Source organism: Piliocolobus tephrosceles, chromosome 11, assembly GCF_002776525.5.
Source record: "Piliocolobus tephrosceles isolate RC106 chromosome 11, ASM277652v3, whole genome shotgun sequence".
NCBI classification, from domain to species: domain Eukaryota; kingdom Metazoa; phylum Chordata; class Mammalia; order Primates; family Cercopithecidae; genus Piliocolobus; species Piliocolobus tephrosceles.
In genome coordinates this window covers 3,348,443-3,364,328 of record NC_045444.1, presented here as the reverse complement: position 1 = coordinate 3,364,328, position 15,886 = coordinate 3,348,443, and the positions used below count along the sequence as shown (strand labels likewise).

Sequence of the window (15,886 nt, the reverse complement as noted above, 5' to 3'; positions counted from 1 at the left end):
GCACTCCAGCCTGGGCGACAAGAGCGAAACTCTGTCTTAAAACAAACAAACAAACACAAAATAGAAAAAAGAGACACTATTCCCAGTATGAGAGCAAATCAAACAATTTAAAAAATGGTTGTTAAGTGTCCAAGTACTTATGAGTATGTCAGTGTTCATATAGCGACCCAGTAGATTTTGTGGAGGGGAAATACATTTAGACGTAAAGGTGTCAAAAATAGTAGTGAGAGTTCTGGGTACCCTGTCCTCAGCTTCCCATAATGTAACCTATTACATAACAATAGTACAACGACTGAAACCAGGAACCGACACTGGTATGATCCTGTCGTCTACTACAGTCTGTGTGTGCATTTTACCATTTCTCCCACTACTGTCTGTTGTTCCGGGATCCATGCTGCAGGGAGTTGTCATGTCTCCTGAGTCTTCATCCATCTGTGACAGTCCTTTTGTCTTTCTTTGTCTTCCGGGACCCTCAGACTTAAAGAGCTTTATTATTGTTTTATTTTCTTTCTTTTTTATTTTATTGTATTTTTTTGAGACGGCGTCTCACTCTGTTGCCCAGGCTGGAGTGCAGTGGTACGATCTCGGTTCGCTGCAACCTCCACCGCCCGGGTTCAAGCAATTCTCTTGCCTCAGCCTCCCAAGTAGCTGGGATTGCAGCTGCCCGCCACCATGCCCGGCTAATTTTTGTATTTTTAGTAGAGACGGGATTTTCAGCATGTTGGCCAAGCTGGTCTCAAACTCCTGACCTCGTGATCCGCCTGCCGCGGCCTCCCAAAGTGCTGGGATTACAGGCAAGAGCCACCCACCATGGCCGGCCTATTATTATTTTAATTTATTGTGATCATCTTTAATAAATAAGAGACGAGGTCTCTCTGTGTTGCTTAGGCTGCTCTCAATTCCAGAGCTCAAACAATCCTCCTGCCTTGGCCTTCCAAAGTGTGGGGATTATAGGCATGAGCCACCATGCCTGGCCAGGAGCTTGATTTTGCAGAATGCTTCTCAATCTGAGTCTGCCTGATGTTTTTTAAATGATGAGACTAGGGTTATACATTTTTGGCAAGACAGCTACTGAAGTGACACCGTGTCCCCAGCAGTGCTCTGGGGATCATGGTGCTGATGTGTCTTTTGCTGGTGCTCTTCGCTTGCTGATTTAGTTAGGGTAGAGTCGGCCAGGTTTCTCCACTGGAAAGTTACCTTTCCTCCTTTGTAATTGATAAATATCTTGGGGTGGAGGATGTGACTTGGAGACTGTTTCCAGCTTGCTTTTTCCCTCAATCTTTTGCCCACTTATTTTAGCATCCACTGTTGGATTGTGTCCACACCACTTATTATTGTGATGTTTGCCTAATGGTGATTTTCTGTTGATTTTCTTCTCTTTTCTATATTTGTAATTGGAATGCTACTGTAAAAGAATTTTTCCTTCTCTACCGTTAACTTATGTATTCACTTACTCTATCAGTATAGACTCGTGGATAGTTATTTTATTCTTTGGGTACAAATGAAATCACTTTGCTGTTTATTTGCTGTTTACATTGTTCAGCTGTGGCCATCGAGAGCTCCTTTGGGTTGGTGCTTGTGTTGCTCTGACATGGCTTCGTTCTTCTTTGAGCATTTCCTCACTTCTTGGCACTACAGATGCTTAAGTCTCATCTTGTAATCTGCCTGCCCCAGCTCTGTAAACAGTCCTTTCTCTAGGGAGCCTCCAGTAACTATCTTGCAAGTGTCTACTTGGATTCATCTTGCGCCAGACGTGATGCCTAGCCTGTGGCATTCATAAGCAGCTGCCAAAGAAGGCCAAATGCCTTGCCCAAGGTCGTGCAGGTGATAGCCCATCAGGCTCAGGATTAGGGTCTGTTCCTGGCAAAGCCCTTTCCCTGAAGCATGCTGTCTTATGTGTGAGCGCTCTGTGTCAATAGACACTTGCATAATATTGCACATGTGCAAGTGACAAGGTAGGCCATGCGTGCTGGGCACGATGAGTTCAGGATTGCGCTTTCTGCATCTGCCATTATTACGGGACTGTTGGCATCCAGCCCTCCTTTCTCAGTGGTAATGATGGCCTCCATTATGTTTTATGTGGCATTAATTACCCAAACCAGTAACTGTTGGAAAGTAAACAACCTGTAAATCTTGGCTAGCTCAGGCAATTGCCTCCTGTTTTTGGGAACACCGTGATCCAGGCAGGAGGCCCTGCGCTGGGTTCTGCTCACTGGGACACAGCCACTCTAGCTTTCCATGCTGCTCTGCAGGAGCACCTGGTGGGCACCACCCAGGGGAGGCCCGCTGGGAGAGGGGCAGCCTGCTTTGGGCAGTGCTATGGTTGCAGCAGCAGACCCTGCAAGACAGTGGATGGCCTGGTAGAGTTATCCCTGCCTGGGGGCGTGTCCCAGCTGGCTCTGTGACCTTGGCAGTTAGGTCACTTGGTGTGTGGAGCTGTGTGAGGGCTGGAGGACAGTTTCTGTGTGCAGCACAGAGTACAGTGGCCTGTGCTTAGGTGGGGCTCTGTAGGAGGGCGCATACAGTACCTGTTATTTGGCTGGCCCTTGCTGAGTACTTACTATTAATACATGTGGGAGGGAAGTACATTATCTCATTTAATCCTCACAAGACTTCTGCAGAAAACATTTTGCAGATGTTAAGAGTGAAATGCTGAGAGGTTTAAGAACTCAGCTGTGGTCCTGGAGTATGGGAGGGTCTGACTCAACCCAGGTGGTGTATCTGACCTGACCCCAGCTCCCTTTCCCCTCTTGTCCTGGGCCAGGCTGTAGGCTACTGAGTCTTTGCCATTAACTTGCACTGTGATCTTGGGCCCGTCAGCACCTCTCTGGGCCTTGGTTTCTTCATCTCTGAAATGGGCGCAGTCATAGTGTACTGTGGGTTCTTCAGGGTGATCTCTCAGTGAGACCCTGGGTTGATGGGACTCCCTGTCTTACACAGACTCTGTGTTTCGTGCTCTATGAACTGGACTCCCTTCCCCAAATACCACCTGTCTGATTGCCTTTGGGTACCAACCTGACATTGGGAAAATAAATACCCAATGCTGTGTTGTGAACATCCGTTATGTACTTGGAACATTGTGGCGTATGTTCCTCTCTTTTCTTTGTTTCATATTTTTCAAATGCAGATGCAATATGTCCCTAGTTGTTTTTTTTTTTTTTTTAAGCCAATACTGAAGATATATCTAATTTAACAGGGAGAAGTCCTTCTCTACCCATTGTTAGATGTATATATTAGACTTACAAATATATGGGTTTGAGTATAACTTACTTCAAAACAAAAGTGCAGTCACACTGTATACATGCTCAGAAACTTGCTTTTTCGTGTGTGTATGGTGGATGACTTTTTACATCTATAACAGATCTAGGACTGCCTAAGCCTTTTTGTAATCCTAATTTTAAAATTATTTTTTAACTTCTAATTCAAAGTAATTTTCAATTTCAAACTATGGAAGAATTAAAAAGGTATTACAGTTAGTATGTGTATCCTCCACTAGATTCACCAGTTTTTAATGTTTTGTCATACTTGCTTTATCCCTATAGATGCACCTATGTGCATTTATGTGTATCTATCTATAGATGTACATATATCTATAGCTCCATAGAAGGATGTATAAATAGGGATAGCTATTGATTTAGATATCTCTATTATATTTATTTTTTCCTCCCTGAATGTTTTGAGAGTTAGTTGCAGACAACATTGTTTGTTTGTTTGTTTTTTAGACAGAGTTTCACTCTTACTGCCCAGGCTGGAGTGCAGTGATGCAATCTCAGCTCACTGCAACCTCTGCCTCCTGGATTCACATGATTGTCCTGCCTCAGCCTCCCAAGTAGCTGGGATTACCTACCTACTCCCAGCCTCCCAAGCCTCCCAAATAGCTGGAATTAGCCACCGCGTCCGGCTAATTTTGTATTTTTACTAGAGACAGGGTTTCACCATATTGGTCAGGCTGGTCTTGAACTCCTGACCTCAAGTGATCCACCACGCCTGACCAGGCAACATGATCTTTTATTCATACTTTAGCATGTATTTCCTAAGAACAAGGACATCCTTTTATATAACCACAAGCACATTATCAAATTTGGGAAATTTGACATCAATATAATACCCTCACCTATCATCTATCCCTATTAAAATAGGGCCAATTGTTCTGATATCCCATAGCAGCTTTTTGCCTTGATCCAGACCCAGTTCAGGACTGGACGTTGTGTTTAGTTGTGCCACTCCTGACCCTGCTTGAATCTGGACGGATCCTCAGTCTCCCCTCGTCTTTCATGATATTGATGCTTCTGAAGGGACAGGCCAGGAGATTGTAGGCGGTCTCTCTGTTTGGGTTTGCTTGTGTTTCCTCATGATGAAATTCAGGTGGTGCACTTTGGGCAGGGACAAGAAGTAGGTGATGCCGCATCCTCAGTGGTCCTTGCAGGAGGTGGACATGCTAACAGACCACTGGGTGAGGCTGTGCGCCTCTTCCTCTGTGATGGCTCCATGGTTTAGTAGTAACGTGATTGCTGACCATTTTGTTGATTTCCAGTTTGGGGCTGTAGCAGTACTGCTGCTTTGAACATCCAGCCTTATTCAGGTTTTCTTAGCACATAAGCTGGCAGTTCTGTAGACTGGAGTCCTGGTGACGGGATGGCTGGGCGCTTATTAATATTGATGGGTGTTGGCCAAAGTGCCCCGTAGGCTGTGGCTTGTTACCTCCCAGCTCCAGCATGTGTGAGGCGAGGGCCCGTTTCCCCACATCGCTGTCCTTGTGGGCTGCCAGCAATCTGTTAGTTTTTTGCCGTCTGACAGATGATCAGGCACGGGCTGCGTTGTTTTCATCTGGCATTTCTTTATATGAGTGAGGTGGAGCATCTTTTCGTGTTCTTCATGGTTTGCCTAACAAGTTCCAGCTCTGTTATTTGCTGTAAGGAATTTAGCACCAAATTCTACCACTGTTAATTACAAACTGACCACGTACCAGTATTGTCCTTGGCACTGGGCGTAGGGGTGACCTGGTTCGGGTGAACCGGTGGCGGGCCTGTTGTCAGAGCTTTCTGTTGTCCATTGAGGGGCTGTGGCTTAGCTCTTATTCAAGGAAGAGGGGTGGGCAAAGTTGCAAAGTGCCAAAAGAAGTTGGGAGGAAGGAAGGAAGTCAACAGGAAGAAGAAAAATTACATGAAAATTCCAACTTTAGTGTCTAAAAACACAGGGCTTGAATGGATTGCAGCCCTGCCCATTCATTCCTGTGTGGTGTGTGACTGCGTCCTGGCTGCAGCGGCCGAGTTGAGTAGTGTGGGCGGTTTTATGTCCCACTGAGCTGAAGATGGTTGCTGTGCAGCCCTTCACGGGGAAGGTTTGCTGATGCTTGGGCTGGAAGGTGTTGGACTTGTGGGTTGCAGGTGAGAAGAGGGAGAGCACAAAGGTTAACTGAGTACTTGTGTATTTTATCTAGCCTTCCCCCCGCCCCCTGCTGCTCTTCAGGTGGGTAGAGGGCAGGAGGGGCAAGGGGGCGGAGTCTGAGCACATGTAAGATGGGGTAGAGAAGTTTCCACACCCATTTGTGTGGCTCAGGGCCCTTGGGCAGGACCCAGGCCATCCTTCTTGTAGGGTGGTGGGGTGTGGCAGGGTGTGGCAGCCTAAATCCAGCTGAGGAGCCCCACCCCTCGCCTGGGAGGGATAGTACTGCCTGGACACCCTCAGGCTATAGCTGGAGGGCAGGCAAGAGGGGGCCTCAGCTCAGCCTGCAGTGGGGGTGGGTGGTGGGTGGAGCCTGTCACTGCCCCTCCCCAGCCCCTGCCACTCTCAAGGTCACCTTGGCTCCTCTGGGCTGGGCTGGGCTGGCAGCTACCTGCTCGCCAGTTTTCATCACAAAGTAACCTGGGGCTCCTTCCCTGCTAGCTTTTAAAAGGCCTTTAATAGCTTGACAGTGTAGGGTTGGGCCAGGACTTGGGAGGGAGTCGCCTTGAAACCTTTCTAGGCACTGCATGCCCAGTATCGTTCTACCTCCCGCTGAAGCTCTTACTGGACCCAGAGGTTTCCTGGGGCCATTGCGAGACCTCCTGTGTGCCAAAGTCTCTGCTGAGTGCACCTTTAACCCTCCAACAACCTATGTTCCGCCTCCCAGGTTCAAGCCATTCTCCTGCCTCAGCCTCCCGAGTAGCTGGGATTACAGGCGTCTGCCACCACGCCCGGGTAAATTTTTGTATTTTTGTTTGCTTTTGTTTTTGAGATGGAGTTTCGCGCTGGTTACCCAGGCTGAAGTGCAATGGCGTGATCTCGCCTCACTGCAACCTCCCCATCCCAGGTTCAAGCAATTCTTCTGCCTCAGCCTCTTCAGTAGTTGGAACTACAGGTGCCCGCCACTGTGCCCAGCTAATTTTCGTATTTTTAATGGAGATGGGGTGTCACCATGTTGGCCAGGATGGTCTCGAACTCCTGACCTCAGGTGATCCTCCCACCTTGGCCTCCCAAAGTGCTGGGATTACAGGCGCAAAGCACTGTGCCCCGGCCGCCTAGAATTTGTTATATATATTATGTGGTCAGGATTAATTTTTCCATATGGATAACCAGTTATCCCACACTATTGAGGAAAGATGGACCCATTGTCATTTATAGTGTCATGTATCAAGTTTCCAAATAAGGAAGGCTCGTCTGGGCTCCTCCTTTCCTATTTTTCTGTTTCTCCCTGTGCCAAAATAACATAGCTTTAGTTGCCATGACTTTATAGTATGTTCAGAATATGGCAACATATGTTTCAGGGGGACTAGTGTATCGCAAGGAAACGAATATCTAATTTTTTTTTTTTTATTATTATTATACTTTAAGTTCTAGGGTACATGTGCATAGCGTGCAGGTTTGTTACATATGTATACCTGTGCCATGTTGGTGTGCTGCACCCATCAACTCGTCAGCACCCATCAATTCATCATTTATATCAGGTATAACTCCCCAATGCAATCCCTCCCCCCTCCCCCCTCCCCATGATAGGCCCCGGTGTGTGATGTTCCCCTTCCCAAGTCCAAGTGATCTCATTGTTCAGTTCCCACCTATGAGTGAGAACATGCGGTGTTTGGTTTTCTGTTCTTGTGATAGTTTGCTAAGAATGATGGTTTCCAGCTGCATCCATGTCCCTACGAAGGACGCAAACTCATCCTTTTTTATGGCTGCATAGTATTCCATGGTGTATATGTGCCACATTTTCTTAATCCAGTCTGTCATAGATGGACATTTGGGTTGATTCCAAGTCTTTGCTATTGTGAATAGTGCCGCAATAAACATACATGTGCATGTGTCTTTATAGCAGCATGATTTATAATTCTTTGGGTATATACCCAGTAGTGGGATGGCTGGGTCATATGGTACATCTAGTTCTAGATCCTTGAGGAATTGCCATACTGTTTTCCATAATGGTTGAACTAGTTTACAATCCCACCAACAGTGTAAAAGTGTTCCTGTTTCTCCACATCCTCTCCAACACCTGTTGTTTCCTGACTTTTGAATGATTGCCATTCTAACTGGTGTGAGATGGTATCTCATTGTGGTTTTGATTTGCATTTCTCTGATGGCGAGTGATGATGAGCATTTTTTCATGTGTCTGTTGGCTGTATAAATGTCTTCTTTTGAGAAATGTCTGTTCATATCCTTTGCCCACTTTTTGATGGGGTTGTTTGTTTTTTTCTTGTATATTTGTTTGAGTTCTTTGTAGATTCTGGATATTAGCCCTTTGTCAGATGCGTAGATTGCAAAAATTTTCTCCCATTCTGTAGGTTGCCTGTTCACTCTGATGGTAGTTTCTTTTGCTGTGCAGAAGCTCTTTAGTTTAATTAGATCCCATTTGTCGATTTTGGCTTTTGCTGCCGTTGCTTTTGGTGTTTTAGACATGAAGTCCTTGCCCATGCCTATGTCCTGAATGGTATTACCTAGGTTTTCTTCTAGGGTTTTTATGGTATTAGGTCTAACATTTAAGTCTCTGATCCATCTTGAGTTAATCTTCGTATAAGGAGTAAGGAAAGGATCCAGTTTCAGCTTTCTACTTATGGCTAGCCAATTTTCCCAGCACCATTTATTAAATAGGGAATCCTTTCCCCATTTCTTGTTTCTCTCAGGTTTGTCAAAGATCAGATGGCTGTAGATGTGTGGTATTATTTCTGAGGACTCTGTTCTGTTCCATTGGTCTATATCTCTGTTTTGGTACCAGTACCATGCTGTTTTGGTTACTGTAGCCTTGTAGTATAGTTTGAAGTCAGGTAGCGTGACGCCTCCAGCTTTGTCCTTTTGACTTAGGATTGTCTTGGCAATGCGGGCTCTTTTTTGGTTCCATATGAACTTTAAAGCAGTTTTTTCCAATTCTGTGAAGAAACTCATTGGTAGCTTGATGGTGATGCCATTGAATCTATAAATAACCTTGGGCAGTATGGCCATTTTCACGATATTGATTCTTCCTATCCATGAGCATGGTATATTCTTCCATTTGTTTGTGTCCTCTTTTATTTCACTGAGCAGTGGTTTGTAATTCTCCTTGAAGAGGTCCTTTACATCCCTTGTAAGTTGGATTCCTAGGTATTTTAACGAATATCTAAATTTTATGGCCCAGTGTGGTTATACATCCATGAGAGTTCTAGCTTCATCTTGATTCAGAGAGTTGAGGGCATGGGACGGTAGGGATTTGAGCCTGGGGAGAAGCGGAAGGGCTTAGATGTATCGAACAAGGTCCTGAAATAAAATGAATATCAAGAAGTTCAGGGGAAATGTAATAGATACACTCCTTGAATATTAGAACCAGGTGGGACCTTTGCAATAACAAAACACTGTGTGCAGTCGTCTAGCAGGTGCGGAAGAGGTGGCCCGGTGGCCACGTGTCCCACCTTTGACCAGGTTTGATCTTTAACAGGACACTTCACCTCTCTGGAACTTAATTTCCTCGTTTATAACATAGGACAACAATAGACTTTTCTTATATAAGGATTGTTGAGAGGACTAAGTGAAATGATGTATATACGGGGCTCGCAGTGTACTGGCACACAGCTACATGACGATTCAGTTTTGGTTATTTTTAGCCTATTTCCTTGATTCTAAGACCAGCTCCCCCTCCTCCCACATTTTACAATTCCTAAATTAGAACAAGCTTTACCACCACCTTCTACAATGATCTGTTTTCCCTCCTGGATCATTGTTTAGAACGTAGGAAACAAACAAACAAAAACCTTAACTTGGGGAGTTACGCTGTATGACATTCGGCACACTTTAATCTGTGTGCAAAATGGAAGCAGATGCCTTCCAGAAAGGAGAGGTTGAGAGAGAATCATGGACAACTACAGCTGTCCTGTGCCGAGCACGTGACACCCACCAGGTGGTATGTGGCAAGTGTGGAGGGTTCTGGAAACTGAGATTTCTGTCCCGGGCTCTGCCACTTATGAGCTGTGTGAGCTTGCCGCAGTCAGGTAACCTCTCTGAGCCTCTGCTTCCCCCATCCAGCAGGGCGAGTGATCCTAACTGCTGCTGCCACTCATCTGGAGAGCCAGGTGAGTGACTACCTGAGTAAGCCTTGCCACACATAAGCACTCTGTGAATGGAGCCGTTTGCAGCTGTTCCCTAGAGGCACTCCTCCCCCTCTGCCTGGCTGTGCTTTGCTTTGGGGGATTTCTTCTTCTTTTTTTTTTTTTTTTTGGAGACAGAGTCTCACTCTCTTGCCCGGGCTGGAGCGCAGTGGCACGATCTTGGCTCACTTCAACCTCTGCCTCACAGATTCAAGCAACTCTCTTGCCTCAGCCTCCTGAGTAGAGTAGCTGCGATTACAAGATGCGCCACCATGCCCGGCTAATTTTTGTGTTTTTAGTAGAGACAGGGTTTTGCCATGTTGACCATGCTGGTCTCGAACTCCTGACCTCAAGCGATCCATCTGCCTTGGCCTCCCAAAGTGCTGGGATTATAGGCGTGAGCCTCTGCACCTGGCTGGCTTTGGGATTTCTTTACCATTCTTCCCTTGAATTACAGAAATCCTGCCCACTCTTCAAAGCCCATGTCACATGTTTTCTCATCCCCTGGTTTGAACCTGTCTCACACTCCCCGCCTCGTCTTGGATGCCTATTGGTCACTTTTGGGCCCCCTTCGTCTCTTACGGAATTTTCAGCATTATAATACGGCTCTTCCAGGACTGTTTGATGTACTCCAGAGGATTGTCAACCCTTTGAGGGCAGGAGGGTGTCTTAACTTTGGCAAACCCTGTAATGCTAACAGAGAACAGCACTGTAGCACTGTAAAGAAGGAGAAATCACATGTATGCATTTGCTGAGTGCCTACTGTGTGCACACAGTGCGGTGGTGAGCAGAACAGACACAACCCGCGTCTTCTCATAGCCCACTGTTCTGGTTCCTACCCACGCCCAGCAGTGATGCCGGCCAGGCAGAGAAATGCCCTTGTGCCCTAGGTCAGTTGAACCTGCTCGTCAGGCTGTGTGACCTTCTGCATGGCTTTTGGGATGGTGCTGTTGTGCTGTGTGAGTTAGGTGGCAGGTCAGCTTGGGCCCACCGTGTTGGCATGGGGGTGGGCATGCAGAGGGTGGCTGGATGTCCATCTGCATGGTTAGAAAGGAGGATTTGGTGGTGAAATGTGTGGATCAGGACCCCGCTGCTAGTGGAGAAGGCTCATGTAGCCGTGATCCCTGGCCCAGGAGAAGCTGTGATCCTGGGCCTAACGCCTCCCTCAATGGCTTTACCTCCAAGTGGCTGCCCTTATGTTCAGGCCTGGAAATTGCTCTCTACAGGACAGGAGGTGCCTGCTGTTTGGCATAAGCTGAGGTTGCCCTGCAGAGCCTGGAGGTCAGTGCTAATTGGGCCCTGTGGCACCCGTAAACTCACTTAATGACCACCTGGACGTTGGGTCTCATGCTAGGGCCGCTGTCTGCGTTCTTTATCTGCGAAGGCAGAGGACACTGGAAAAACCAGTTAGGGTGTGTGAGGAGCATTTTATGTCGATATCAAGGGAGTGCTGGGGTCTTGGTTCAGGAGCCTGGAAATGTATGCAATCTGGCTTTTTCAGAAAGTCGGCCATGTTGAATATGGCAGCAAGACCTTTTTAGGAGTCACATCTGAACAGGCAAGGGGGCAGGACGAGAGTTTGGGGTTTGCTCCTCTTCCCTCTGATGGGAAAGGCGCCCAGCACGTCACCATGAGCAGCACTGGGGCTTGGCGTGGTCAAGAAGTGTTCACTGGCATGTGACCAGAGACCTTCGGAATAGCTGAGATGGAGTATGGCCCAGTGGGCATGGCTGTGCTCAGCCAGTGTCATGGCCCTGTGGTGAGAACTCCAGGAACATGCGCCATGTGGCTCTGCTGCCCTTCCTGTTCCTAGGATTCCCACCCACATTTGGCATCAAATTATTGCTCAGCAAACCTTTTATTTTTATTTTTATAGAGACGGCAGCTCGCTCTGTTGCCCAGGTTGGAGTTGGAGACCAGCCTTCCTCAGCCTCCTAAAGCACTGGGATGATAGGCGTGAACAAACATTTGCAATGAATGATTTAATTTCATATTCTTTGTCCATTTCATTATTCCTTGGTGAGGGTGGGAGTGTATTTGCTTTCTGTGGCTGCTGTAACAAGTTGATACAAACGTGTTAATTACATATGCATTAACTTAAAACAACAAATGATTCTCTCACCGTTCTGGAGACAAGCAGTCGGAAATTCAGCAGGGTTATGCTCCTGGGGGATCTTGGGGAGACTTCATGCCTTCGAGCTTTGGTGGCCCCAGGCTTCCTTGACCCATGGCCCTGGCACTGCAGTCTCTGCCTCTGTGGTCACATAGTGCCTCCTCTCTTTTCTGTCTCTTATGTTTCTCGTAAGCACACTTGAACTGAGGGCCTATCCAGATAATACAGGGTGACTTCCTCATCTCAGAATCTTAATTGTGTCTGCTAAGACTACTATTCCAAATATAAGGTCACATTTCCAGGTTCTGGGAATTAGGATGTGACATCTTTTTGGGGACCACCATTCAACCCACTACACGAGTATTTTAGTACTAATGAATTGCTTTTTGAGCTATATAATGGCTCTTTTCTGGGCATGTTGGCTCGTGCCTATAATCTCAGCACTTTGGGAGGCCAAGCCAGGGATCACTTGAGCCCAGGAGTTCGAGACCAGCCTTGGCAACGTAGTGAGACTCGGTCTTTACAAAAATAAAAAATTAGGCATGCTGGCGTCTGCCTGTAGTCTTAGCTACTTGGGAGGCTGAGGTGGGAGGATAGCTTGAGCTGGGAGGTTGAGGGTGCAATGAGTCTTGATTGTGTCACTGCACTCTAGCCCGGGTGACAGAGCAAGACTCTGTCTCAAAAAATAAAATAAAATAAATAAAAACCCGTAGTCACTGGGTTTGTTCTTCCTAGTCTGCAGTTGCATTAAGTTTTTTATGTTCATATATAGAAATAATTTTAAATTTTATATAGCCAGATGTCCTTTTCTTTCCATTGGTTTTAGGTTCAGAAAGTTCTTTCTTATTGAGTATCTGATCAATAGTCATTCATGGTAAAATAAAACCTTAAGAAATTGACTTTTAAAAACATCGACTAATGAGAATTGTATTTATCATGTGCAACATGATGTTTTGAACTACTATCCTTTGTATATTGGTTGAGTCTAGCTAAGTAGCATAGACATTACCTCATATTTATTATTTTTTTGTTGTGGGACCCTTGAAATAGACCGTTAGCAATTTTCTAGAATACAATTAATTGTTATTAACAACAGTCACCATGTTGTTCAATGGATCTCTTGAACTTATTCCTCCTGTCTAATGGGAATTTGTATTCTTTGATGAACATCTTCCCTATTCCTCCAGAAGAAATTGACTTTTTAATCTAATGATAACTTGTTTTGATATTTGCTGTGAGGATCTACACTCGGAAAGAAACAGCTAGTCTCCACATGTGATAACATTTCATAGATCTATACACATATAAGCCTACAGAAAAAGAGAGAGGGAACATGCAAAACCCAGAGAAATTGAAGTGAGATCTGCAGTTTTGATAATGTACCATGGTTCCATCAGATGCTGCGATGGGGGATGCTGGCACAAGGTACACAGGACTTTAATGTCCTTTTTTTTTTTTTGAGACCAAGTCTCGCTCTGTTGCCTAGGCTGGAGTGCAATAGTACAATCTTGGCTCACTGCAACCTCCACTTCCTGGGTTCAAGTGATTCTCCTGTCTCAGCTTCCTAAATAGCTGGGACTACAATCGCACGCCACCACAGCTAATTTTTATATTTTTAGTAGAGACAGGGTTTCACCACATTGGTCAGGCTAGTCTCGAACTTCCTGACCTCAAGTGATCCCACCTGCCTCAACTGGGTGCTGGGATTACAGGTGTAAGCCACTGTGCCTTGCCATATTTTTATAACTTCTTAAGAGTCTATAATTATTAAAAATAAAAAATTAAAAAGCTAATTAGATATACCAATACCAATTATTAAATGATTTATTGTATTATTTGTAAAACACCCTTTATTAAGTTGCGATATATGCTAGAGTCTTGTAAAATTGTAGTTCAACATTTAATTTTGGGAAAATTGACATCATTTGAGATATATATATAGATATATAACTATATCTATATATAACTATATATATATATATATATATATATATATAAAACAGTCTTCCCTTCTGGGAGCACGGTGTGTCCTGTTTATTCATGGTATATTTTGTATTTCAATAAAATGTGTGTAGTTTCCTTCAGATTTCATAGATGTTTTTAAATGTTCTGTTATTATGGATGGATGTTTTTTCCATTTATATTCTTTGTCCAGCCTGTGCTGGTTATATGTCCCTGAATATAATTTCCATACCCTTTCAAATGCATGGAATTCTTTTAACTGGGGAACATGCTTTGCATTCTCCCATTAGAGACAATGTTTAACAGGCTTCTTCGTTCCTTCAAACCTGCTCTCAGAAAGGCTGTGGTTGGTTATTTACCCTGTAATGTGAATTTCAGTAGCCGTGTTCTCCATCCTGATGTATTGGGAGGTTTGTAAAGACATATGAGTTAGTGTTCAGGGATTGTAATGCTAACTGTATTTTCCTGGATTCTGTTTCTTTGAACATTGTAGAGGTGCTGTCTCTAGTAGGTCACACGGTGTATTGCCTGGGGTATCCTAGGCCCGACCAGGCGGGGTGGACAGACTGATGTCAGTCCAGAGAGTGAGCTGGGCTGGCCGTGGGCTTTCTTCTCTGCTTTGCTCCCCAGGGCCTTGAGGCCTGGATGGGCACTGAGGGTATTGAGAAGGCTGCTAGCTGGATGAACCCCAAATTTAGGCACACTCAGAAATGGAAAATGTCCCATTAACCCCCATCCAGGTCAGTCTTACGAAATCCGACTACTGGAGAATCGGAAGCTGGGCGACTTTCAAGATCTGAACACAAAATATGTCAAGGTAAGCCCCACAGGCCGTTCTCACTGCCTCGGGGAGAGGGGCCTGATTAGGGTCTGGGCACCTGGGCTTGCTGGAGTTGGGCACGAGTAACTGGAAGGTGAGGGAGAGGCCAGGTTCAGCTCAGCCCTCAATGGTGAGACAGCCCCTGTTTGGCTTCTCTGGAGCCTGTTGCCCAGGTGGGGATTAGATGGGCTGGCAGCGTTGAACTTTTCTGAGCTTCAGTTTGCTCATCTGCACGAAAGGGTTAATAAATTAGACATAAACACAAAGCATTTAGTAATACTGGGACAAATGGTAGTCATCACTGTTGTTGCTGTTGTTAGTGTTACTGGGATCTGAGGAGGGGATCGTGGGCGAAGCTTGAGAACTGGGAAAGGAAACTCCAGGAGGAGGGGCCTCAAAGGTGCGAGGGTTTGCTGTGGCTCAGGGAAAAGAGGTGGGTTCCTCTTGGCCCCCACAGTCACTTGTTCCTCTGCTGGCTTCCCTCCCCAGAGCATCATCCGCGTGGTCTTCCATGACCGCCGGCTGCAGTACACGGAGCACCAGCAGCTGGAGGGCTGGCGGTGGAGCCGGCCGGGAGACCGGATCCTGGACATCGGTGAGTCTCCTGGCCGGGAGAGGCCAGGCAAGGCTCGAGGCACCCGCGCCACGTTGGGTTCTTCCTGGATGCCACTGGGACTTATGCCGAGAAGGCGTTTTAGCTTGCACTTGCTCTGTGTAAAACCCCACGGGAGCTTGCAGAGCTGACCATACACTGGGTCCTGCCCTCGAGGAGTACCCGTTTTCAGTGGAAAAGAAAGGTCTGTGGAATTGAGAGACCTGCTCACAGGGAGTTCCGGGAAGGCTTTGTGGAAGGATGGTGCCTTAAAGGATTTTGATAAGTGTTGAAGATAACCGTGAGCATCACAGAGATAGATCGGCAATGGAAATGGCATTCTGGGGCCTCAGGGACTGGCCCACAGTCCTTTACCCATAATCCTTGTGGCCAGGTGGGTTTTGAAATTCAGAAGCTAGAATGACAATACGGTGTGTGTACCCAGAGCATTAGGGAACATCTCCAACAGGCAGCCAAGCACGGTCATATTTCTGTAGCAAAATAAAATGACGGTTCATACATAATGGGGTGAAGACGACACAGCGCTTGTGGTTCAGGTCAGGCTTTCCGTCCAGTAAGTTACGCAAAACTTTTTCAGAGCTTTCGGCATTTCACGTTGGGGTGAAGGAATTGGGACCTGTAACAGGGGTCCTTCCCTAAGTATTTGGGAGAGGCTGACAATTGCACTTTCTGTATGTGTGTGTGTGTATGCAGATATTCCACTGTCTGTTGGTATCTTGGACCCCAGGGCCAGCCCGACCCAGCTGAATGCAGTGGAGTTTTTGTGGGATCCTGCGAAGAGAGCTTCTGCATTCATCCAGGTGGGCCACAGGGAGCTTGCCCTCCAGGGGAAGACCTAGCCTTCGGGGTGGCCT

At 46.2% G+C, this 15,886-nt stretch overlaps 1 protein-coding gene across 1 annotated transcript in view; it reads left to right on the top strand.

The window, feature by feature from the left end:
• The window catches only part of TFCP2L1 (transcription factor CP2 like 1), a 76,709-nt gene that overhangs the window by 23,813 nt on the left and 37,010 nt on the right, over positions 1–15,886 (top strand). The window contains exons 3-5 of the mRNA XM_023185211.1: positions 14,340–14,416; positions 14,909–15,014; positions 15,726–15,832. Coding sequence (XP_023040979.1) covers positions 14,340–14,416; positions 14,909–15,014; positions 15,726–15,832 — 290 coding nt within the window. The remainder of the gene's footprint in view (positions 1–14,339; positions 14,417–14,908; positions 15,015–15,725; positions 15,833–15,886) is intronic.